The sequence below is a fragment of the Cupressus sempervirens genome, chromosome 5 (genome assembly GCF_028749045.1).
Source record: "Cupressus sempervirens isolate cs-2001-9-10 chromosome 5, ASM2874904v1, whole genome shotgun sequence".
Lineage (NCBI taxonomy): Eukaryota > Viridiplantae > Streptophyta > Pinopsida > Cupressales > Cupressaceae > Cupressus > Cupressus sempervirens.
In genome coordinates this window covers 991,978,341-992,002,538 of record NC_143122.1, presented here as the reverse complement: position 1 = coordinate 992,002,538, position 24,198 = coordinate 991,978,341, and the positions used below count along the sequence as shown (strand labels likewise).

At 37.1% G+C, this 24,198-nt stretch overlaps 1 protein-coding gene across 3 annotated transcripts in view; it reads left to right on the top strand.

Annotated features, from left to right (window-relative positions):
• Positions 1 to 246: 246 nt before the first annotated feature.
• LOC149559255 (uncharacterized) overlaps positions 247 to 24,198 on the top strand; it is a 150,055-nt gene continuing 126,103 nt past the window's right edge. For 2 of the 3 annotated variants that reach the window (XM_089833184.1, XM_089833183.1), the window contains exons 1-4: positions 247 to 501; positions 3,926 to 4,084; positions 21,722 to 21,870; positions 22,062 to 22,137. In XM_089833184.1, coding sequence (XP_089689310.1) covers positions 436 to 501; positions 3,926 to 4,084; positions 21,722 to 21,870; positions 22,062 to 22,137 — 450 coding nt within the window. In that variant the 5' untranslated portion in view covers positions 247 to 435. Of the gene's footprint in view, positions 502 to 3,925; positions 4,085 to 21,721; positions 21,871 to 22,061; positions 22,138 to 24,198 lie in introns of those variants that run through there. The other variant, XM_089833185.1, reaches the window with a different exon arrangement.

Below are 24,198 nucleotides of genomic sequence, written 5' to 3'. Positions count from 1 at the left end.
TTGCCTTTGTTGGCCTCCTTTACAACTCTTAGATTTAAAATTCCAAAACCACACTGGTTCCCACTCATCATATATACTATTTCATATATATAGCTCTCTATATACACTCTCTGTGAAGCTCACATTTCACTTCACCCTGTTCTATACTTTTTTTAAATTATAAAAAATAAAACCAATTTTCAAATTAAGAAATCATTACCATAAAAATTTATTTCTTATAAAAATCAAACATTAGGAATGGAGTTTTAATACGAGATACAGAGCAAAATTATAAACCTACGAAGTTTGAAGCCCACGGCTATAGACATTCATCATCTACCCTCCAGACAAAATTCCGAGACTTCGAGCTGGCACAGATATATCACGCAGGACTCTGCGTGCGGGCTTTTGCTGGTTTGAGGGTGCCTCTTGGGTGTGTTGAGATTTACATAAAATATGAAGATATCAGTTAAGGTTGTCAAAGGAGAACGCTTTCATATCCATGTCGAGCTTTCTAATACTGTGAGTTAACTATTTCACGTTCCGTTCACACGTCTGTTCTGTTTTTAAAAAAACATTCCTTAAGATAAATAAAAACAATTAATGTCTAGCTTTCCACAGCAGAGTGCATTGAGATCTTCATTAGTCACAATTCGTAGTTAACATTCAGATCATCATTACTCCAGTTAAAAAGGTGGGCATCTATAATTTTTTGAACACTGTTATGATAGAAGCATTGACACGAACTTGTGGAAATTATTATGTCTATAAAAAAGAAGACCCAAATATTGTTTGAAACTCTTCGTCGTCCACAAGCGGAAAATTGCATTCAAAATATTTATTACCCACATGCCAGCAGTTGCATTCATCATGCGCACGATAAAATTGGCTTTCAAAACCTTCAGTAATATGCATGTCAGTATCTCTCTCCATGGCAGCTGAATTTCAAAATATAACTTATATGTTGAGTACGATTATCAAAAGTAAATTTTTTTGAACCCCAGAAAAACCCTTAGAAATTTAAAAGATTAAGGGAAAATTAATAGTGATGTTTTTCTCTCTTCATTTAAATGGGTTTAGTGGAATTACTTGACTTGGGTTGTGGGCGTGGATTACTTGGATGTGAAGGTGATCAGAATGCCCTCTGCGCTTTAGAATATAGAGCTATTTGAGCTTGTTCTGGGTATTAGAGGAAGGTATACTTTATAATCCACGGTGTTATGGAATAATAGAAACTAAGGATTTCAATGCGAGGATGGCATTGCAAAGCTTCAGCTGTAACCTTTCAGTACAATTTATGCACACTCAGCTTTGTAACAATTACTATCTAGACAGTCAGCAGTCAGAGACCAAAAAGATATGCACAAAGACGTGAAAACAATGTCAAAATTCCTAGACTCAAAAGTCAAAACTGATCAACTGCTTCTACTAAAGTGGAAAGTGGAAATAAGACTTAAGTATTATTAGAGTTAAATCTCTCTATTTTTGTTTCTCTATCTTCAGTAGATGCACTTCTATTTCTAATGGCCACTCTTCTTCTATGTTTCCATATTCTCTCTCTGTTCAATATGGAAACTTTCTCTTTCTCTCTACGAAATGTTTATATTTCTCTCTCTTTGTTTGTTATAGAAACATTCTTGTGTATACTTGTATATATAGATCATTTATGATCCTTGTTTAATAACACATTCATTATTTTACCATAATAAGTATGTATAGCAGTAGAGTGACATTAATAGTCCAAGATGCCTCTTTTAATATCATTTTAACAATAGAAATCCAAAAACATAACATTGATCCAAAATTTCCTTGAAGATGGATCTCAAAGGAGCCGCAAAACCTTAGAAGTAATTAAACATAGATAAATGTGGATAGATGTTCTTAATATATTTTTGTGTAGAAATCTTAATTCATTAAGCTCATCTAATTTTTACAAAGGGACAAATGTTAGACCAAACATAGGTGGAAATTTAAAAAATGTACTAGAAGCAAGAAATAACGTGTTTCTTTTTTATGTGAAACCCATATCATTGTGCAAAACATGCAAACATGAGAATTGCTTTAGCAAGCTATACCAACTCATGTAATTACCCTCAAAATGTTTAGCATAGAAACTATAAGACCATCGCGGGAACAATTGATACATTTAGATTGATCCCATAATGCTTCTTGAAACCAAATGTATAATATGTGTATGCTGATTCTTTCATCAACTAGATTGAGAGAGAATATTGAATGGATAATTGTAAAGGCTTTGATATTGCCAATAGTAGTATGAAGAAAAAAACAAAGACACTACTTGCTACAAAGGCCAATGACAAGATCATTTCGAGGAGTGCTTTTTACGATGGGTCGTGATCTGGCTAAAGTCATGGAGAACGGGTAAAAATGAACAGCTACATAGCTATATCAGTGTTACCTGTTGCCTCTATAGAACTTGAAATGCTAGTTAGGAAATGATGTTTCAATATAACATACCAAATTGAAATACAACGCGAACTAGAACCATTGAACATTCAACATAGTAACATAGTACATACCCAATATTAACATTCAAAAATCAGAGTTAAAATAAAAATTCAAGTAACTGTCTCAGTGGCGGCATGGTTGTAGAATGGTAGAGGTAGGGGTCATCGGGTACCTAGTGCGGGGATGTCCTGGGGACGGGTACTAAAAGGTTATGTGCTTAGTTACCGATTCGGGATACGAATCCGATTCGGGCACGTGAATCGGATCCGTGGATTCGTGATTTTTTTTTTTCCCGATTAGGATTCGTGGAGGATTCGTGAATATATATATATATATATATATATATATATATATATATATATATATATATATATATATATATATATATATATATATATATATATATATATATATATATATATATATATATATATATATATATATATATATATATATATATATATATATTTGTTTGTTTCTCTCATTTATTAGTATATATAATGCATAAAAAGGTCATTTTAGCACTAGAAAGCAAAAAAATATATTTAAAAAAGTCATATTAAATAACTTAGACTCACTTAAACCTGTCGATCCTTGAGGATTCACACTGGATCCTTGAGGATTCGTGCAGATCCGGGCAGGATCCTTGTTTTACACAGTGGATTCGTCAGGATTCTTGGGCCACGAATCCTGACGAATCCACTGTGTAAAACAAGGATCCTGCCCGTGCACGAATCCAGGCACGAATCCGGATCCGGATCGGACCCGAACCCGGATCCGGCCTCTAGGGCACGAATCCGGTAACTAAGGTTATGTGGGGGGGGTGCAGCGTGTGAGTCCTCCGGTTTTGCTGGTGTTATACTGCTAAACATTTGCAAAGATTTTAGGCAGAGGTCCTTTTTATTTTTTCCAGGATTTAATGTCTGCAAAATCCCTCATACAATCTGCTTGATAGGATTCGTGGATGGTAAAATACGTAGCAATCAAATTTATTATGCATGAGCAGGAGCCTAACAAAGGGTGCAAACAAGTTGGTGGGAGGAATATATATAATATTTTATAAGCCTTACCAAATGAAACAACAATGAAAATAGGTAAAATTTCCAGATAAATACTTTGGATCTAGGCAATCCTTGAGTATGAGAACTTTAGATGAGTGCTTTATTTTCTTTTGGATTGAAAGCCAGATGAACTCATGTTATACAATGTAAATAGAGAACTGTAAAAAGATGCGTCAACATCCTTTGATTGAAAGACAATGAAGAACATTATGCTCAGGCATAGCAGATCTTAACACTTTTTATTCAGATTTGTTTTCTTGTTAACTATTTTGTGTAACTGTGTAAAATATTCAAAGTTTGATTGAAGCACTGATACATTTCACAGATACCTTGCTGACATGATAATATTCTGACTGTTTTCTTTGCTTTTAAGATGCTTAAAAAATGACAAATTAACAATCTGTCACATTTTTCAGGTCATGGATGTAAAGAGACAGCTTGAACAAATACAGGATGATACTTTTCCAAGTGGACGGCAAAGATTAATATATAAAGGCAATGTGTTGAAGGATGACACTACCATGGATGATAATGGTGTTACTAAGAATAGTCATCTACATGTAATATTGGATAAGGTAACTGTAATGATCTTCTTTTGCTATCAGTAGCTGTTAGAAATGACTGATTGATGCCTTTGCTTCATTAGAGACTCATAGTCTATCAAAGAACAGACTGTCAAAACAGAACAAGGGCAATTTGAAATTTAATTTTCTTGTTATCTCTTATAGGAATATATATCCCCATCTATTCCATACATGGCATAGCCTGGCTCATTTCATGATATCCATACAATCTTCTCATCTTTGATCTGCTTTTTGTATTATTCATTGGCGACTTAATATTTGTGATAGAAACATTTAATAAAATCTTTTCCAATATCAACAATCAATTTTCTGGTTTAGATTAGGTATGTTTTTTGCATCTACCTTTCTACTCCTTGAGCTTTCCATCATCCTGATGATGGGCAACAGAGTGTGAACTTAAACATTGATGCAAAAAATTAAAAGCATACACAATCTAAACAACAAACAACAGCAATGACTACTATGAATTGCAGAGAACTAGAATTCCTAATATTAATATATTACTATGTAAGCTTTGCAGTGGAGATGGAATTTATAGGAGGAACTTAAACCATGTTGTACAGAAAACTATTTTTTACATGGTTGCATGGGTATGTGTACCCAGACCCCTTTTGTACGCATACGAGGTACTGGTATGCATATCCTGTACGTGAAGCTTAATTCAATATGTAATCAGTTTGAAACTTTGATACAATATCGTTTAACAGTAATGTATAAAACTTTTTCTGATTTTACTGTCCAAGTTAGGACTAGAAGTTTATCATTTGCAATATGTCGTTATATGTTTAATGATCTTCTTGTTCATATTTGATGTTTGCCTTCTTTGTTATGCATCTAAAGTTTAAACATTCAGCATATGTATTATGACTCATGATTCATTTTCGGATATGACTTATGATTCATTTTTGGATATGACTCATGATTCATTTTCGGATTGCTTGTTTAGAAAGCCCAATGTCATGATTCATGACTCATTTTTTCATATTTTATATAAATATCAAAGTTATTGAATTTTTTATTTAGGCATATCCACGTACCCCCGTCCCCTATTTTGAAAAATATCCATACCCGTAACCAAAGTACCAAAGTACCCATGTACCCGTGCAACCTTGATTTTAAATTACCTGGATGTGACAAAAGCACAAAATTTATGTACTGTCAGAAAATAGCTCCAGAAATCATCTTTAATAAACAATAATTAACTATAATAAAAGTAATCACAAGAAGAAAAGCAAGAACGATTCAGAGTTTAGGTAGAATTTTGTGACCCCTCCGATTGAGTAGCTGGATGTGTCCCTTTTCGCCTAATTAATTCGTGTAGGCTAATTGTGGGCATTATTAGGGAATAACTTTCTGGAGTATTTATAATTAATTAATCAAAAGCTGAACCTTGGTTGTTTTGCTAAAGCGATTGATTTTTATGTCAATGGAAAATCTATTGTGGTTCATGGCTATAAAAGAGTGGAGAGCCAAAAAATATAATTCATTCATGGCTTGTTCTTTACTGGTGAGCTTTAAGAGCTTGTGCTTCTGGTTTAGCTACCCTAGGAAGGAAACCCTTGAAACCTGTTTCAGCTAATCTTGGTCACTTCAGACAGGATTCACAAGTGCATCTAGTGGATTGTATTTCAAGTTCTGGGTGCGAGAAAGGTATATTGTTTCTACAGGTTGAAATTTTATAATTTTATCAGGGGTTCATAGGCACAGGGATCATTTCTTTAGTTTGGACGAAGTTTATTTCATTTGCTGGAGTTTAGGCACCATTTTCAGTAGTGATAGAATGTAGACAATGTATTGGAGGGATTTACAGTTTAAACCAAATATCTATTGTTGGTGTGAGTTTACTCCATGATGTTGGGTGTTTGAAAGGTCTTTTATCTGATCACCTTTTTTAATTCCTACATGGCGCTGCATTACTAGTGGAATCGAGGGATAGTGGAAGTCTGTTTGGCTAGTAGATATTACATTTAGTAGGGGTGTAGGATTCATTTATATTGACAACAAGTGCTGTGGTTATCCTATGTGCTAGGTGTCGCTTTAAATCTGCTAGGTGTGCATTTTTGAGGACAGTTTGGAATCTTAACGTGCTGGGTGATACAACTTTTGGGTGTGGCTTCCTAAGGCAAATCTCTGCAGATTGAGGTAGTTGAACATCGTATGAGTTGTTCTTATTGCTGCTGCTGACTTTGGAGGCTGGTTTGGTATTCTTAAATGCTATAATCTGTTACAAAATCAGGTTAGAATATTCCTTCTATTCTTTTTTGTAATCTGAATTCTAAACAACAGGCTGTTACAGTAGTCTTAATTTATATTCAGTGTAACACCAGTACTGGGGTATGTCGGGATGAGTTTCCGGGACAGGGGGACAATGGGCCTCAATTTTGGGACAGCAGGGGGACGGCTAGGGGACGAGGGGGAGGGGAGGATGGGGTAGGGAGAGGTGTTGTATGTTGTACATACAGAACTTGAAATGCTAGTTATGAAATGATGTTTCAGTATAACATACCAAATTAAAATACTTGAACATCATATGAGTTGTTCTTATTGCTGCTGCTGACTTTGGAGGCTGGTTTGGAAATCTTAAATGCTATAATCTGTTACAAAATCAGGTTAGAATATTCCTTCTGTTCTTTTTTGTAATCTGAATTCTGAACAACAGTCTGTTACAGTAGTCTTAAGTTATATTCAGTGTAACGCCAGTACTGGGGTATGTTGGGATGAGTTTCTGGGATGGGGGGACAATGGGCCTCAATTTTGGGATGGCAGGGGGACGGCTAGGGGACGACGATGACGAGGGGAGGATGGGGTAGGGAGGGGTGTTGTATACTGTACATATAGAACTTGAAATGCTAGATGTTTCAGTATAACATACCAAATTAAAGTACTCGAACATCGTATGAGTTGTTCTTATTGTTGCTTCTCACTTTGGAGGCTGGTTTGGAATTCTTAAATGCTATAATCTGTTACAAAATCAGGTTAGAATATTCCTTCTGTTTTCTTTTTGTAATCTGAATTCTAAACAACAGTCTGTTACAGTAGTCTTAATTTATCTTCAGTGTAACACCAGTATTGGGTTACGTTGGGACGAGTTTCCGGGATGGGGGGACAATGGGCCTCAATTTTGGGACGGTGGGGGGACAGCTAGGGGATGACAACGAGGGGAAGATGGGGTGTTTTATACTATACATATAGAACTTGAAATGCTAGTTATGAAATGATGTTTCAGTATAACATACCAAATTAAAATACTTGAACATAGAAGAATTGCAATACAAACTAAAATCTAAGATACCGATTCTCTCCCAAAAACCTAGGGTGCTAATACTGGTGCGTTAAGATGCGCCGGTGCTTTTGGACGTTGCAGCGGTGCTCCCAGGAAGCACGCCCAACGCTTGTGGATGCGCTTGGGATGCTTTCAAGAGCACCAGGTGTAATGTCTCCATTTTAGCAGTTGACCAAGTGTGTGTGCGTTAGCCTTGTTCTACATGGTCCCGAGGGCTAACGAAGGGTTTAATGGGATCTTGGAGTGTTTTGGCCTAGTCATTTCCAGTTTGGGCCAAAACGAAGTTGATTTACTCAGTTTCAGGCATACTTACTATTTTTAGTAAGTCGGCAGGACACAGTGCAGGTCAATTTTGGTGATTGGATTCGATACTCCTCGGTGAGAGCTTTCCGATGAGCTATCACTCGCATTATTCGGAGTTCGATTGCTAATACATTTTAATGCCTGAAGTTTTATTAAAGTAACGTCTAATTTAATTGTAAAATATTAAAGTGTTACTTTAATATTTATTTTATGGTGATGTGTACCCAAGGGAGACATAAGGGGTATTTTAATATATGTTTTATATTACACATCTTTTATCCCACATTGCCCATATGAGTTGAGCGGACCCGTGGGAATAGAATAAAAGGAAGCATCTGTGGCTTCATTAGGCAGGTTGAATATGAGGAGAAATTGGTGTGTGAGTTGCAGCTCTGTTCTTGGCATTTGAGGACGTTTATCCTCTCTTGTAACATTCTAGACGTCATTCCCTTGGGGTTTGGCCTTTGGAATTCTTTGTTATCGGCTTGATTATCAGGCAGTTTAGTTGCATTTTCGGCTACAGGCAGATTTGATATTTTGCTCATATCTTCTTCACTACTTGTCCGACGCTTATGCCGCTTGGAGGGAATGGTATTATGAAGGTAGTGGACTGATTGGAGGACAAAGTATTGTAGCAGCAAGTTCGTAAGCATGGGCTAGAGTATTATGACAATATTGCTGAAGTAATTAGTGAGTTGATAAATCTGCCATGTATTTGGTTTTATGAATTCTGAAAATAACATTTTATTAGCAGTCGTTCATTTCCACTTTGCATATTATTGTAGTTTCTTTCTTGTTTATGTTGTATGATACCAATTCCATGCACGAAACACAACAAACAAATAAACGTTTGATTTTCGGAGTTATAAGGGGTTTTAAGAAGTTGAATGCAAACTGGTTGACATAATTCTTTTCAGCAATTTGGTTTAGTTTTTTGGGACATCCAGGGGTGCCCATTACAGTGGTATCAGAGCTATAAGTCCTGCCATCCTGTGGAGGTCTTATAGGGAATTTGGAACAGCCGGATAGAGGGAAAAAGTAAGTAAAAAACACAGGCTAAGCATTTATGTTTGAGCATGCGACAGGGGTCTTATAATTTTCGCGATACCAGAGCAAGACAAAATAGGATTTTAGACTTGCAAAGCAAACAGTCTAGTACATCCGTGCAGGGGGACATTGAATTCAACCATACAGACATAGAGGAGATATTCTGTGATCAGGACAATAATATGGGTGATCGAGATGACAGGAATACAGGATTAGGCGGAGGCAGAAATGCTGGTCCAGATCAGGAGGAGGTACTGTTCCGACAGTTACTGGATACATTAGAGCAGGGGCAGCGTATGCAGCAGGAGCAGAATAGGCGAATGGACATGATGTTGCAGCTCATGGCTAGACAGATGGGTGTCAATATTAATCCAGGTGATGCCAACAACAGAAACAATAACAACGAGGGAAACAATAACAACAGGGGAAACAATAACCATGAAGGCCAAGGCAACAACAATGGTCCTGAGAATAACATTAATGGTAATAATGGACACGGCAATAATGGGAATGAGGCTGATAACTTTAGACACGTTGCACGCCCAGCACGGACTGCGAGCTCGAGACCTCTTCTACCCACTTTTCCACCCAGAGATCCGGTTCATCCAGTAAACGAACCGCAGATTACCGAGTTACAGGATCAGTTCAGGAGGGACTGGGAGGCTAGTGGACCAGAGTTTCAGGCGGATATTTCTCTTAGAGATTATATGGACTTGAGGATGAGACACATGCCTAAAGCAGGAGGGAGGAATCAAAACTTTGAGCTGAGGAAGAAAGTTGGAAAACTTTCTTCACCTTATTATGATGCTTCAGGGAAGATGACTGCACGAGCTTGGGTGCAGAAGGTAGATACATACTTGCAGCTAAATCCTATGCCTGAGGAGGAGGCTATCAAGTATGCGGCTATGCACTTGGATGGCATTGCACATGAATGGTGGCATCATGGCATGGTGACTTTGGGGCATAATCAGATTACATCCTATGAGGAATTCACTGAAACATTGATTGGGAGATTTGACACTAAGGATCCCGAGTTACATTTCAAGGAGCTAGCACAGTTAAAACAGTCAGGTTCTGTGGATGCTTACATTGCCGAGTTTCAGCGCTTGTCTGTACTTGTTACTGATATCTCTCCTAGGAGATTGGTGGTGTTATTTTGTGATGGTCTTGCTGATCCATTACGAGGTTGGGTGAAGGGACATGATCCACTCACGTTAGCTGAAGCAACTAAAAAGGCACGAGATTTAGCCCCTTCGGTATACAAAGGAAAAAACCATTCAACAGATTCTTCCTACCGCAAGGACAAAGACAAAAAATCATTTCAGAAAGAGTATAGCAAACCCAAAGAAGGATCAAAAGGACTAGACAATGAAACCTTGAATGAACTTCGAAAGAAGAAGCTGTGCTTCCATTGTAGAGTGCCTTGGGACTTATCTCATAAATGTTCTCTCAAGGCTAAGGCAAATCAAATGGAGTATTTTTCAGCAGAAGAGTCAGAGTCAGAAGGGGAGGATCAGCACTCCGATTCAGATGAGGGTAACACTATAGAGGAGAGCAACATTCCTAAGGATGATAGATCGTTGGCACGCTTGACAGGGGCCCAAAAGGCAATCACATTTAAGGTCAGGGGTACTATCCAGGGGCAGAAAGTGATATCTCTTATTGACACTGGGGCTACACATAACTTCATAGATGCACAGTTGGTAGCCAGGAGAGGGTTACAGACAGAGGAGCATGATGGGTTTAGAGTCATGGTGGCTAACGGTGATAAGTTATTATGCACTCGGAAGATATCTAATCTTCGCATCAGGTTTGGAGATGGCTACGAGTTGGAGGATGAGTTCTATGTTGTGGACATGGGAGATTATGATGTCATCCTCGGCATGACATGGATGGCTTCACTAGTTGAGTTCACACTCAATCTAGCGAAATTGGAGATGAGATTCCAGCATGAGGGGAGAACTGTGGTACTTAGAGGGCTTTCAGATGGAGGTTGCAGAATAGTGTCCTTGAGGAGAATGCAGAGACTTTTTCGTCATGATGACATAGAGTGGGCGGCAGAATGCCACATTATGCCAACTTCACCAGAGCCACAAGAAAAGAGTCATCCACTAGATGTCCAGAAGATACTCGATAGACACGCTAAAGTATTTAGCGATATTCCTCATGGGGTTCCTCCTGACAGAGGGATGGAACATGTTATTGAGCTCGAGGAGGGAGCCAAACCAGTTATGATTACTCCCTATCGTCATCCTAAGAAACACAAGGATGAGATAGAGAAGGCGATTAAGGATTTGTTGGAGATGGGGCATATCAGGCCCAGTAAGAGCCCTTTTGCTTCAGCAGTAGTATTGGTAAAGAAGAAGGATGGGACAATGCGCATGTGCATCGATTACAGGGCACTGAATAAGAAAACAATTAAAAACAGGTATCCCATTCCTAGGATTGATGAGCTGATTGATGAGTTGCATGGGGCATGCTTCTTCACCAAAATTGATTTGCGATCCGGATACCATCAGAGCAGGATGAGAGCAAAGGACATTGAGAAAACAGCCTTCCGATGTCACTATGGCCACTTTGAGTTCATGGTTATGCCATTTGGTCTAACCAATGCACCTGCTACATTTCAAAGTTGTATGAACCAGGTATTCAGGAAGCAGCTGAGGAGATTTGTCTTGGTCTTCTTTGATGACATCTTGGTCTTCAATAAGACCTGGGAGGAGCACTTACATCATCTAGAGGAGGTGTTATCTATTCTGGAGAGAGAGTCATTGTATGCCAAGGAATCTAAATGTGAGTTTGGCATGACTGAGCTCCTTTACCTGGGGCATATCATTAGTGTAGATGGCGTTCGGGTTGATCCTGAAAAGATTAGAGCTATTGTAGAATGGCCTACTCCCACAAACCTTACACAGCTTAAGGGATTCTTTGGTTTATGTGGTTTTTATAGGAGGTTTGTTAAGGGATTCTCACAGATTGCTACACCTTTGACAGATCTTACCAGGAAAGGAGCCTTCGTGTGGACAGGGGCAGCACAAAGGTGTTTTGAGCATTTCAAGCAGGTAATGTCTTCATGTCCAGTTCTAGCTCTATCGGATTTCACGAAGCCTTTTGAGCTTCATTGTGATGCATCTGGTGATGGGATTGGAGCAGTATTGATGCAGGAGAAGCATCCCATTGCATTCGAGAGTAGGAAGCTCCGAGGAGTTGAGAAAAGTTATTCTGTCTATGACCGGGAGATGTTGGCCATAATGCATGCATTGGCCAAATTTCGATCATATTTGGTAGGTGGACGTTTTGTGATCAAGACTGATCACAACAGTATTAAATACTTCATGAGCCAACGTGATCTTAATGACCGGCAACAAAAATGGGTGACTAAATTGCAGGCTTATGACTTTGACATAGAGTTTGTCAAAGGTAAGAAAAATGTGGTGGCTGATGCCTTATCTCGGAGACCTCACTTATGTGCTCTGGCAGAGATTTCAGGAGATTGGAGAGATCGGATTATAGCAGAGTATGTCGGAGATGCTTGGGCTTCTGGATTGATTTCAGGTACCATACAGGATGATCGCTATGAGGTGATAGATGGATTGATCAGAGTTCAGGACAGGGTTTATTTGATTCCATCATCACATTTGAGAGAGGCGATACTGAAGGCATTTCATGATGCACCCACAGCTGGACATCCGGGGGTCTTCAAGACCTACAGGCAGATCCGAGAGCGGTTTTCATGGAAAGGGCTCAAGGATGATGTTCAGAGGTATGTCAGGGAGTGTGTGGTTTGTCAACAGAATAAGGGAGAACACACATTTCCTGCAGGTTTATTACAGCCCTTGCCCATTCTTGATAGGAAATGGGAAAGTATTTCGATGGACTTCATCACTGGTTTACCACGAGTACAGGGAAGGGATTGCATCTATGTGGTGGTGGACCGCTTGACGAAGTTTGCTCACTTCATTGCTATTCCGTCCACTTACACAGCAGCACAGGTGGCAGAGCTTTTCTTTAAAGAGATATTCAGGTTACATGGGTTGCCCAGATTCATTGTCAGCGACCGGGATAGTAAGTTTATGAGTGTTTTTTGGCAAGAGTTGTTTAGGTTGTGTGGTACAGATCTTACACCTAGCACTAGTTATCATCCGCAAACAGATGGGCAAACAGAGATTGTGAATAAATGGGCGGAAGGATATTTGAGGAACTATGTAACTACACAACAAAAGGCTTGGATCAGATGGTTGCATATGGGAGAGTATTGTTATAACACCACTTATCATATGTCCATCAAGATGACTCCTTTCATGGCACTCTATGGTTATGAAGCACCTAGCTTCATGGATTTAGTTTTGGGGGACAGTAGAGTGCCCAAAGCCAAAAACTTATTGCAGGATAGTCAGGACATCCTGAAAGTGCTCAAAGAGAATATACAACAGGCCCAGAATCAACAAAAATTGTATGCTGATTAGCACCGAATAGAGCGCAGCTTCGAGGTAGGGGATATGGTTTACTTGAGGCTACAACCATATAGACAGTCATCGCTCAAGAAGAGCGGAGCTGAAAAGTTGAAACCTAGATTTTATGGTCCATACAGGGTGATTCGCAAAGTGGGCAAAGTCGCCTATGAGCTTGAGCTTCCAGAAGGCAATCGAGTGCACAATGTGTTTCATGTGTCTAGGCTTAAGAAAGCCATTGGTCAGAGTGTAGTGCCTTCTGCAGATTTACCCCCTTTGGATGAGGAGGGGAAGCTTGTGTTAGTACCTGAGGCTATTCTGGATACCAGAGAGAGGAAGCTTAGAAGCAGGATAGTGAAGGAGTATTTGGTCAGAAGGAAAGACCTGCCGGAGGAAGATTCTACATGGGAGAGTGAGCAGGTTATTCAGCAGGCTGGACTGAGATTGCTTGAGGACAAGCAATTTCAAGCGGGGCGGATTGTAATGTCCCCATTTTAGCAGTTGACCAAGTGTGTGTGCGTTAGCCTTGTTCTACATGGTCCCGAGGGCTAACGAAGGGTTTAATGGGATCTTGGAGTGTTTTGGCCTAGTCATTTCCAGTTTGGGCCAAAACGAAGTTGATTTACTCAGTTTCAGGCATACTTACTATTTTTAGTAAGTCGGCAGGACACAGTGCAGGTCAATTTTGGTGATTGGATTCGATACTCCTCGGTGAGAGCTTTCCGATGAGCTATCACTCGCATTATTCGGAGTTCGATTGCTAATACATTTTAATGCCTGAAGTTTTATTAAAGTAACGTCTAATTTAATTGTAAAATATTAAAGTGTTACTTTAATATTTATTTTATGGTGATGTGTACCCAAGGGAGACATAAGGGGTATTTTAATATATGTTTTATATTACACATCTTTTATCCCACATTGCCCATATGAGTTGAGCGGACCCGTGGGAATAGAATAAAAGGAAGCATCTGTGGCTTCATTAGGCAGGTTGAATATGAGGAGAAAATGGTGTGTGAGTTGCAGCTCTGTTCTTGGCATTTGAGGACGTTTATCCTCTCTTGTAACATTCTAGACGTCATTCCTTTGGGGTTTGGCCTTTGGAATTCTTTTTTAGCGGCTTGATTATCAGGCAGTTTAGTTGCATTTCCGGCTACAGGCAGATTTGATATTTTGCTCATATCTTCTTCACTACTTGTCCGATGCTTATGCCGCTTGGAGGGAATGGTATTATGAAGGTAGTGGACTGATTGGAGGACAAAGTATTGTAGCAGCAAGTTCGTAAGCATGGGCTAGAGTATTATGACAATATTGCTGAAGTAATTAGTGAGTTGATAAATCTGCCATGTATTTGGTTTTATGAATTCTGAAAATAACATTTTATTAGCAGTCGTTCATTTCCACTTTGCATATTATTGTAGTTTCTTTCTTGTTTATGTTGTATGATACCAATTCCATGCACGAAACACAACAAACAAATAAACGTTTGATTTCCGGAGTTATAAGGGGTTTTAAGAAGTTGAATGCAAACTGTTTGACATAATTCTTTTCAGCAATTTGGTTTAGTTTTTTGGGACATCCAGGGGTGCCCATTACACCAGGAGAGCATTCAAACAACATCCGGGTGAATCTGGAGAGCACTTGACTTTTTCAATGCCCAGTCACTCAAGTGACTTTAATAAGCATGTGCTAATTGATTTTTTAAATTCTATTTTTGCTCCTAAACCATAAAACAGTCCTAAAAGAGGCCATTTATTGCTCATTCTTCTCATTTTGTTTGCTGCTGGGCACTCTTCTTATTTCAATTTGAACTATCAAAGGTGAAGTATCATGCTATGGAATGGTTTATTTTTGTATATTTCTTGCATTTCTTTGCATACATACATACATACATACATACATACATACATACATGTGTGTGTGCATGCATGCGTGCACCCATACGCGTCCAAAATCTCCCCAAAATTTTTTTTGCGCATCTGCACATTAGCACCCCGCACCCGCATCAGCATTAGAACCAACATCGGTAACTTACTAGAATCATTGAACACTCAACATAATAACATAGTACATACACAATAGTAACATTTAAAAATCAAAATTCAAATAGAAATTCAAGTACCCATCCTAGCGGTAGTGTGGTTGTGGAATGGCGGAGGTTGGGGTACTCAAGTACTCCAAGAACCTGATGCGGGGACGTCTCGAGGACGGGTACTTCGAGGTTTGGGAGGGGGTGCAAGTCCCCGTGTTTGACAGTTTACATTTAGTCTAGTTGAATGATTGGCTATTGTTTGTCACATTGCTCCCCTTCAATCTATGAATACCAAGCTAAAGTTTGTGAGGGGAGATATGTTATGATAGCATTGGATAAATTATGCAAGTGATTATATTATGAAATTCCTTTGTATTTATATGCATTTAAAGTCTTTGACAAATGCCAATTAGTTTAAACTTAAAAAATAACAAGTTTTGTCAAATATTGTAGTAGGGTATATTATAGTGGTATTAAAGCTCTGTATCTTGCCAGCGTGAGGGGTTAACAATGAAAAGATAATTTTCTGATTACTTTCGATAAGTGACCAACACTTGTACATGTCATTTCAGTTGTTATAAGTTGGTATTCAGGCTTTTATTCAGTGGTTAAAGAAAGATGAAGGCTAACTCACCACAGAGTTTTTGCAAGTTTTTCAACAATTTTAGAAGAATCTAACAACATTGTTAGATCATTTAGAGATGCCGAAACCTTATTTGTCAGTTGAAAATAGAACTGTAGAGTCACCATTGAAAGAAAAGGAGAAATGAGAACAAAGCATTGGGCTAAAACCAATATTAGCTGACTCTCATGTTGCATCTATGGCAGTTAGCGAGCCACCTTTAACTACACAAGCAACAAACAGGGACCTCAAGGTTGAAAGGAAATTAATCACATTATACACAAGCACTTAAGATTTATCGAGGAACCATAAAATGTAAGGAGGGGCAAGGAAGCCAAGTCAATAGCTACTCAAGCAAAAGTTCAAAACAATGCCTTCAGAAAATTAAGGAAAAGGTTGCTCACATGAACCATAAAAAGCAAGGTTTTAGGAAACAAGGTTTAGAATTTTAAGGGAAGGCAATTGTGATGAGAGAGTATGTGTCGTGCCCAAAATCTCTAGGCAAAACACACACAATTTTTTTTTTTAATAATAATAAGGTTCACTAAGGTTTAAGAGATGATTCGCGAGAGAAGAATTAGGTTTACTATATTCATTTTAAGTTTATAATCATGAGAAGAGATACATCGAGAAAGTTAAATTCTCGTTATTAAATTGGTATCAGAATTCGATTCGTTATTGCATTAAGATTTCAAAGATATAATGAAATTATTTGAATAATAATATAAATTGATCTTAAATTTAACTAAGCAACACAAATTAACATTCTCTTATTAGTCTAACATAAACTTGTTTTAAACATAACAAACTTATTGGTAAAAAACTTTATTTAATTCAAATCTAAATTTAGCATTTGCAAACAACTACTCGTTTAGTGCCATCTTAATAGAACAAGATAATACTAACACAAAATATACTTGAAACTTTGAATATTCAATATACTAATTAAATTTGCCACTTAGTTAAAACTAATTTCTAGATAATACCAATTTCAAATTTGACAATTACAATCTAAAATTTATACTTCACCAATTAATTTTATCACAAAACTATACTAACCGTAACTTTAATAATAAATACTAAAATCTACAAATTATTCTAACTAAAATAATCTAATTTCAAATTAGAACTAGTTAATAATCTAACAACTAAGTGCTATCCTATACTAACACCATTTTAAGCATTGGATTTAAAGTTTTAACTAAACAAACTTAAATATATATACTAAACTAAACAATCACATAAAACATTACTTAAGAATTTAAAAAAATTCCATTGTACTATTTAATCTGTCTAACATTACCTTATCAAGTCTTAAACTAACTAAGCTCTAAAACTAACTTGAATCCCAAATTAAATCAAATCTAAACTAAGTTACAACTCAGACTAATTTAAACTAAGAAAAGAAGAAACTAATTAATATTAACTAAATCATTAACATAAACTAATCGACATACTAACTTTTAAACTATTAGCATGAATTAACCACATGCTAACTTAAACAAATAACATATTAACTTAACTATCCTACATACTAACTAATCAAACTAGCCTAAGACCTACCCCCTCCTCTCTACTAGCCAAGTGGCTCAACCACCCACTTGGGCGTTTTCCCAAGTGGCTCACGCCACCCCATGCTGCAGTGGGCTGCAGGAGGGTACGCATGGAGGTAAAGACAAGGGAGTGGAGAAAGATTTAAGTTGTCTTTTGTTTTCCCTTATATTGCCACATAAATGCTATAGACCCCACCACTCAAACCTCCCATCACACTTGCGCCAACCTGGAGGGAGAAGTTTCTTGTTTTTGTTTGGTTGAGTGAGGACTCAGCCCCCCATACGACTAGGACAGTCTGCCACCCATGTGATCCAAGATTTGGATTTGGAGACAATTTAAATCTTTCCTTTGCCATGATTATGATTGAAATACCCCACCAAGGATGTTGCCACGTGGGATTCCATCTCCCCAATCTTGGCATCCCAACTCCAAGCGCATGAAATCTCCCACTCATTTCATGCTGGCCAAGGCTAGCATGAGATCCCAAGTATTGATGTTGGATGGTGGCAAAGCAACTCGCAGGTTTCCAAGATGAAATAAGGTATGGTCGAAGTTTTCTTTGTCAGGCTCATATATGGCTTGCCCCATTTTAATTAAATTCTATATGACAAGTCTGACATGGGGGTGAATTGCCTTAATTCGCCTGGTAGAAGGCTAAGAATTTAATGCTTAACAGTTGTCTAGGTAACATTGGTCATATAGTTGAATATCTAATATAAGTGTTATTTTTCTTTTATTATATTTTTATTTTGAGAATCCTACAAAGCATATTCTCTGTCTCAAGGGGGGGAATTGAAATTGTCTCCTCATACAATTTCCAGAGAGCAAAATGCTCCTGGAAAGATAACTTTTTTTTTTGTGTCTCTTTTTTTTTTAACTTGCATAAATTTTTCTCAAGGGGTGTATTTTTGTGTCCAATAGGTTTTTATAGCAAGGAAATTTATATTTACTTCCTTTTCACATTGAATCTACCACTAAATTAGTTGAACAAGATGGTTGAGTAATTTTGTTTAACAACAAGGTAAGATATATTTTATTCCAATTGAGCACGAATTGAATTGAAGAGTTCAACATAACATAATTTTCTTCCTTAGCATGATTGAATTTGAAAACATGTAAATGATAATCATCCTTCTATCTACTCTTCATTGCAGATACGCATAAACTAAAAACAACATGGGATTCAATACGAGGAAGTTACTCAAATCCTTTTTTCTCTTCTATTAATTAACCTGGTTCAAGGCTCCATCGGGAAAGAACCAGTAAGAAAACCCGACATCTTTGCCAAATACATCAAAATTTAAATACATTTTTACATAATGATACTATTCAATTTAATTCTCTTCTACGTCTTTCACAAGAGATTTTTTTCCAATATCTTCAATGCATCAAGAGAACCATGGGAAAGACAAGAACTGACCCGAAGGTAATACAACATATATGATGAACAATTCAAGCATGCATTCCCAACCCGGTTTTGCGGAATAGGTTCAACATTGAACCAAAATAGGGGGGAGGTGGATTTCCTCAATAGGAGACGTCAATCACCATACTATAACATAGCCCTTTCGGCGCTAAAATTCAAGAACTTCTGTTCTTCTACAAATGCCCTTTCGAGGCCAATGCAACAAGGATTTTCATTCCTTCCTTTCTACAAGAATTCAAATTTTCATACAAGGTATATGATGACAAGTAGGGGCCCATACACCCTACCCTCTTTTCCTCTTCTCACCATGAGAGGAGACTCTACACTATTGAGGTCTAACTAAGGCCCTTCCCCCATACTTGACCACTTATTCCCTATCCAAGGGTGAGTAATGCCAAAACAATCCCCATGAAATCCCCTCAAAATTTCAAAGCAAGCATAAGAATGACATCCAAGAACAAGTTAAGATCCCTCCCAAAACACCCTCAACACACACATACAAGCAATACAAGGATCATCACAATGCCTTATGCATACTTCAAGCATGAACAATAAGAAGAAACAAGATCAAAAGAGTGAAGAACCCTACCTTCACAAAAAGTTATGGCAAAATGACAAGTTGAGAAGAGCTTATCCTCCCTTTCCTTCAATCTTCCACTTCTCTCTAAAACTAGAGATTGGGTAACAACCACAAAACTTCTCCAAAATGTCTTTAAATATGTCCCTAACTCAACTAGACTTTAGGTAACTCCAAAGTGGAGTTTGAGTCACCAACTCATGGAGGAGACAAATCAATTTTCGCAATCAACCAAAAGTAGGGTTTTTGAGTGACCTTAAAAGTCAACCTAAGAGGCTAAGGGGGTGGAAAGTACTCCCAACCCATACCTTTACCCCTAGGGTACTTAAATTTAATGTTTTTAGGCCTTAAAGACTTAATAAAACCCAAACAAAAGCTAGGAGAATTTTAAGACTATATAACAACCTTACAAGGAATACCATGCAAATTAACACAAATTGGCAAGGGGTACAGTTCCATCTTTCCATTAGATTTTCCGGTTAAATATCCTGCACACTAATTGCACACATCAGTATTTCAAGAGATCACATGCATATATGTAAATTACGTATTAGGAAAATCATGTAAATTTAGAACATCCATCTTTCTAATAGTCAATTGTTTATCTCATTCTACTCATATTTTCAACCATTAAAATTGCATAATCAAAGTGTTGGTTTTGCATTCATTTACTTCATCATTATACATGTTCCTAAAGCATTAAATGACGAAATCAAATAATTGAAGTAAAGCATCACACATCATAAAATAGGATAATAATGTTCAGTGCATCAAATAATGTCCCGACATATCGAGTCCTGAGTATCAAAATAATAAAGTATCAACTAAGCTACGATGGGTCGGGGCGAGGCCTCATAGTATGAAGAGAAGTTGTAAGTACATAAAAATGAAGAAAATAACTTACTTCAAGAGGTATGCAACGTCAAAGCTCAAAATGATTTTGTTGAAGGATTTGCAGCTACAAATGAGAGGGTTTAGCAAGACCGTATTTTCATAACAACATGAGCTACAAATTCAATTAAATCTGGTAAAGTCTATGGAACTAATGTCTCCTATGGTGGCAATATTGGGAGGTAGGAAGAATTTTTTGATTTTAGTTTATCTTCTAATAGCAATTTATTATGTTTTCACGAGTCTAACGCGCACGAGGAGGATTGGAAATGAAGATTTCATCTTCTTGAAGACACCTCCCTTGGTTGACTAATAGCATGTAATCAAGGTTTGCAATGTTTTGAATCTAACTAATACATTGTTTAGTATCTATGTAAGGGGTCACCAGCCAAGCACATTGGAGAATAGTGGTGTACCTTAGAGGATTATGGATAACCATCCTTGGCGTCTTTTTGGATTGAGGAAACAAACTCTTAAAGTTTGGCCTGTAATCACTTAGATGATGGGTGCAAGAAAATTTGAAAACCTCAGGAATTATGACTATTTGAATGATGTAACTTCAACTTCTGGATTTGATTGTGTAGAGTTTTTTATCATCAACATTTTGGATCATACTACATGATCCATAAAATTACAGTAGCATGAATTGTAGAAATCTAATAGATCTATTTGAATGATGGCAAAAAGTTATTTCATGGCTGTTTTCACCTCCATATCTGAAAGAGAGACAATGTTCTAATGAAGTCACTTGTTTATGAAAAATCTGGACTCATGAAGCATTTGTCTCTAGCTTCAGACTCAACAGAGAATATGCCAGACACAATCTTGGTCTCCCTCTTGTACAAAGTAAATGCTAGAAATAGTTATTGCTGAGAAGCAGAGTGAATACCAGAATGGAGTACAGTATAGTGTTTGAATCAACAAATCACCCAGGAATTCTGAGCCACAGAAGGATCCTGCGATATTAAGAAAAATCCCTCTTTGTCCAGGTGACACTTAAACAATAAATTAAAGGGACATTTCTTTTAGATGCAAGCTGTGCCATGAACATGACCATCTCAGCAGTGTATGCCTCATACATGGAAACATGGATAAACATTAGACTGCTGAAGTTTCCCTATATCAACAGCCTAATTAGGAGACTAAAACCAAAAGGGACTTATAGAACAAGCCAAGCAGAGCTCAAATTCTACCCAACAGAAGAGATCTCTAAGATACTAAAAGATTTAACAGGCCTCTAAAAGAAAAGAATATATATTTTTTTTCCGATCTATTGACTTTTTATATTTGTCCTTTATTTATTGCCAAGAACAGTAGTTCTTTATCACTCGAAATTTACTCAGTTAACATTGAAAAGTAATGGATTTGTATAATGTACGATAAATTACTAATTGTTTCTCATCCTTTTTGTGGTATGTCTTTGGGATTTGTTGTGCACCAAGGCAGTTGAATCAGAGAATACAATTACAGCTTGTCATTTCAATTCTACAATGCTATCACGTGCAATAATGGAAGATTGCTCCCGCATTTCAGAACTGCGTGCAATACGAGGCTCATCAGCATTCTTAAGGATAACTGATGTTTTCCTTGTGTACGGTATTTTATTTTGTCATTCATAATTTCTGTTGTATCATTGAGATTTAATGGTATTGTTTAGTTTTGATACTATCTTTCTTGCCTTGTCATTGAGATATGAACTAGTTATTACTTCCCAAAATATATGAAAAGTAATTGTGATGAATTAGGCAGTGCCACTTACTGTTTCATTGTTTAATTGAACAGTGATGAAGCTGCCATTGACAGATTGGATCTGTTGTCTACCTATTCTCAAAAACAAGCACTGCATAAAAATATTGCTGTAAGTAATACTTTTATGAATATCTATCACACAAATTATCTAACGTAAGCTGATACTAATATCAAATATGTTTAGACATGATGCATTATTCGTGGAAGCAAATATCTTTCTCGGAAATTTATTGGCATACCAAAAGATAAAGATGTATATCAAGAAAAAGCTGTAAACCCAAATACACAGAAAAGTTCAAAAAAGAAAATGAAATAATGGATGTTATCTACATTTAAAAGCATTCTAATTGCTTGGAGAATGAGAATGTGTAAGTAAACGTAGTTGTCACAACAAGTTTATATGGATTTTTCATAAATTTGAAGATTGTGATATTGCTATCAAGATTTTTGAGTCAAACTCATTGATCCATGTTTCATGAGTAGTGATTCAACATGAATCCATCTCTCATGAGAATAAATGGAACACTTAGCACTCATTGGATCTAGGTGATACTCACAGGGTTGAAGCACCGGGACTTCCTGGGAGGTCACCCATCCCAGTACTACTCTAGCTTGAGCGCGCTTAACTACGGAGTTTCCTCCATGGTTAAACCCAAAGCTTGCAACCCCATTTGCAAAACCTTCACCAAGTGTTGTGCCTTATGAACCATTCATTAGAAAGCCCCTTAAGCTCATCAATTGATAAGTAGGAGATAATTTCCATAGCAAGTCAAATTGTGATATTGCTATCAGGATTTAACTGTGTGATTTTTGAGTCAAACTCATTGACCCATGTTTCATGAGTAGTGATTCGACATGAATCCATCTCTCATGAGAATAAATGGATATAATATTGATGTAGTATTATTACCTTGCTACAAATCGATCTACTATAATTCTGGGCTGAATGTCATTTTCTTGGAAGTCTGCAATAAATTCTGGAGATTATATTTTATTTCTGCACTAAATAGCCAAGGAGTAGATTGCTAGAAAAGCAGACTTAAGATTTTATTGTTTTTCTTCTATCCACAATCTTGCTCCTACTTATATATTACCCAAGAGTCTTGCCTTTTCAAGTAGACACAACCCCTTCTAGGTCGGCCCTCCATGAAACAAACTACTCCAAAAATCAGCGCCCTTGCTCATTAACTAATAGTCAATACTTAGTTAACTACAATAGTCAAATAGAGGCATATAAATATGCCTAGCAAATCCCCGATCTGTTCTAAGGGAGATGTAAATATCATGAGACCATATATAAAGGAAATGACATGCATTTAGATCTGTCTGATCTGAAAAATCAGAACACATGCCAATTGCAAAAGATGAGTTTTTCTGCAAATTCTACTTCTAGGTTTTTATTACAGGAAAATAATTCAAATTCAAATTCTAGATTTTAGAGCAACATCCTTTGTTCAAAATGTAATTTTCACACCTACTTATAAATTCAACATCCTTCTCACTACCTCGCGCTCCTTCTCTCTTTCTTCCTTGCCTTGCTCCTCCCATTCTTTCAAACCTTTGGTTTCTTCACCTGACAGCCTGACATCTGATCACAACCTGAGCTCTCCTTTCTTGCTTTCTTTCTTCTCCTTGTCTTCACTTCGCATTCTTATTTGTGTTTCTTTGCACCAGCAATTTGTTCCCGTTCTTCCCTTTTTATCACTTTTGGTTCTTCCTTTACTTCTTAGTTGATTTGTCCCATTTTTTCTTTCTTATTCATTGCTTGTATTCTATCTTGATTTAAATTTGATTTGTCTTTAGTGTTTTTTGGTAGTTGCTTCCATTTTTGGGAAGAGGTATCTTAATTTAAATGTTCTTTATTTCTTAGCTTGGCCTTAAATTAATTTATATAACCATTTGTGCAATATTGTTAACTACTTTATAATTAATTCTTATTTCTTCAATAGCAATTTTGTAACAATAGTTTATCTTCCTTCCCAATTATATTAATTTCCTTCTTTGATATAATGATTTCTCTCTCTCTTATAGATTATAATATTTATGTAGGCAAGTCATTTTTATTAAAGGATATATTTGTATATATCATTACAAATTTGTTTTAATTTCAATATTTCATTAATCTACATTTTCAATTGTTTTGGGACTTATTTTATTTCTCACTACGTTG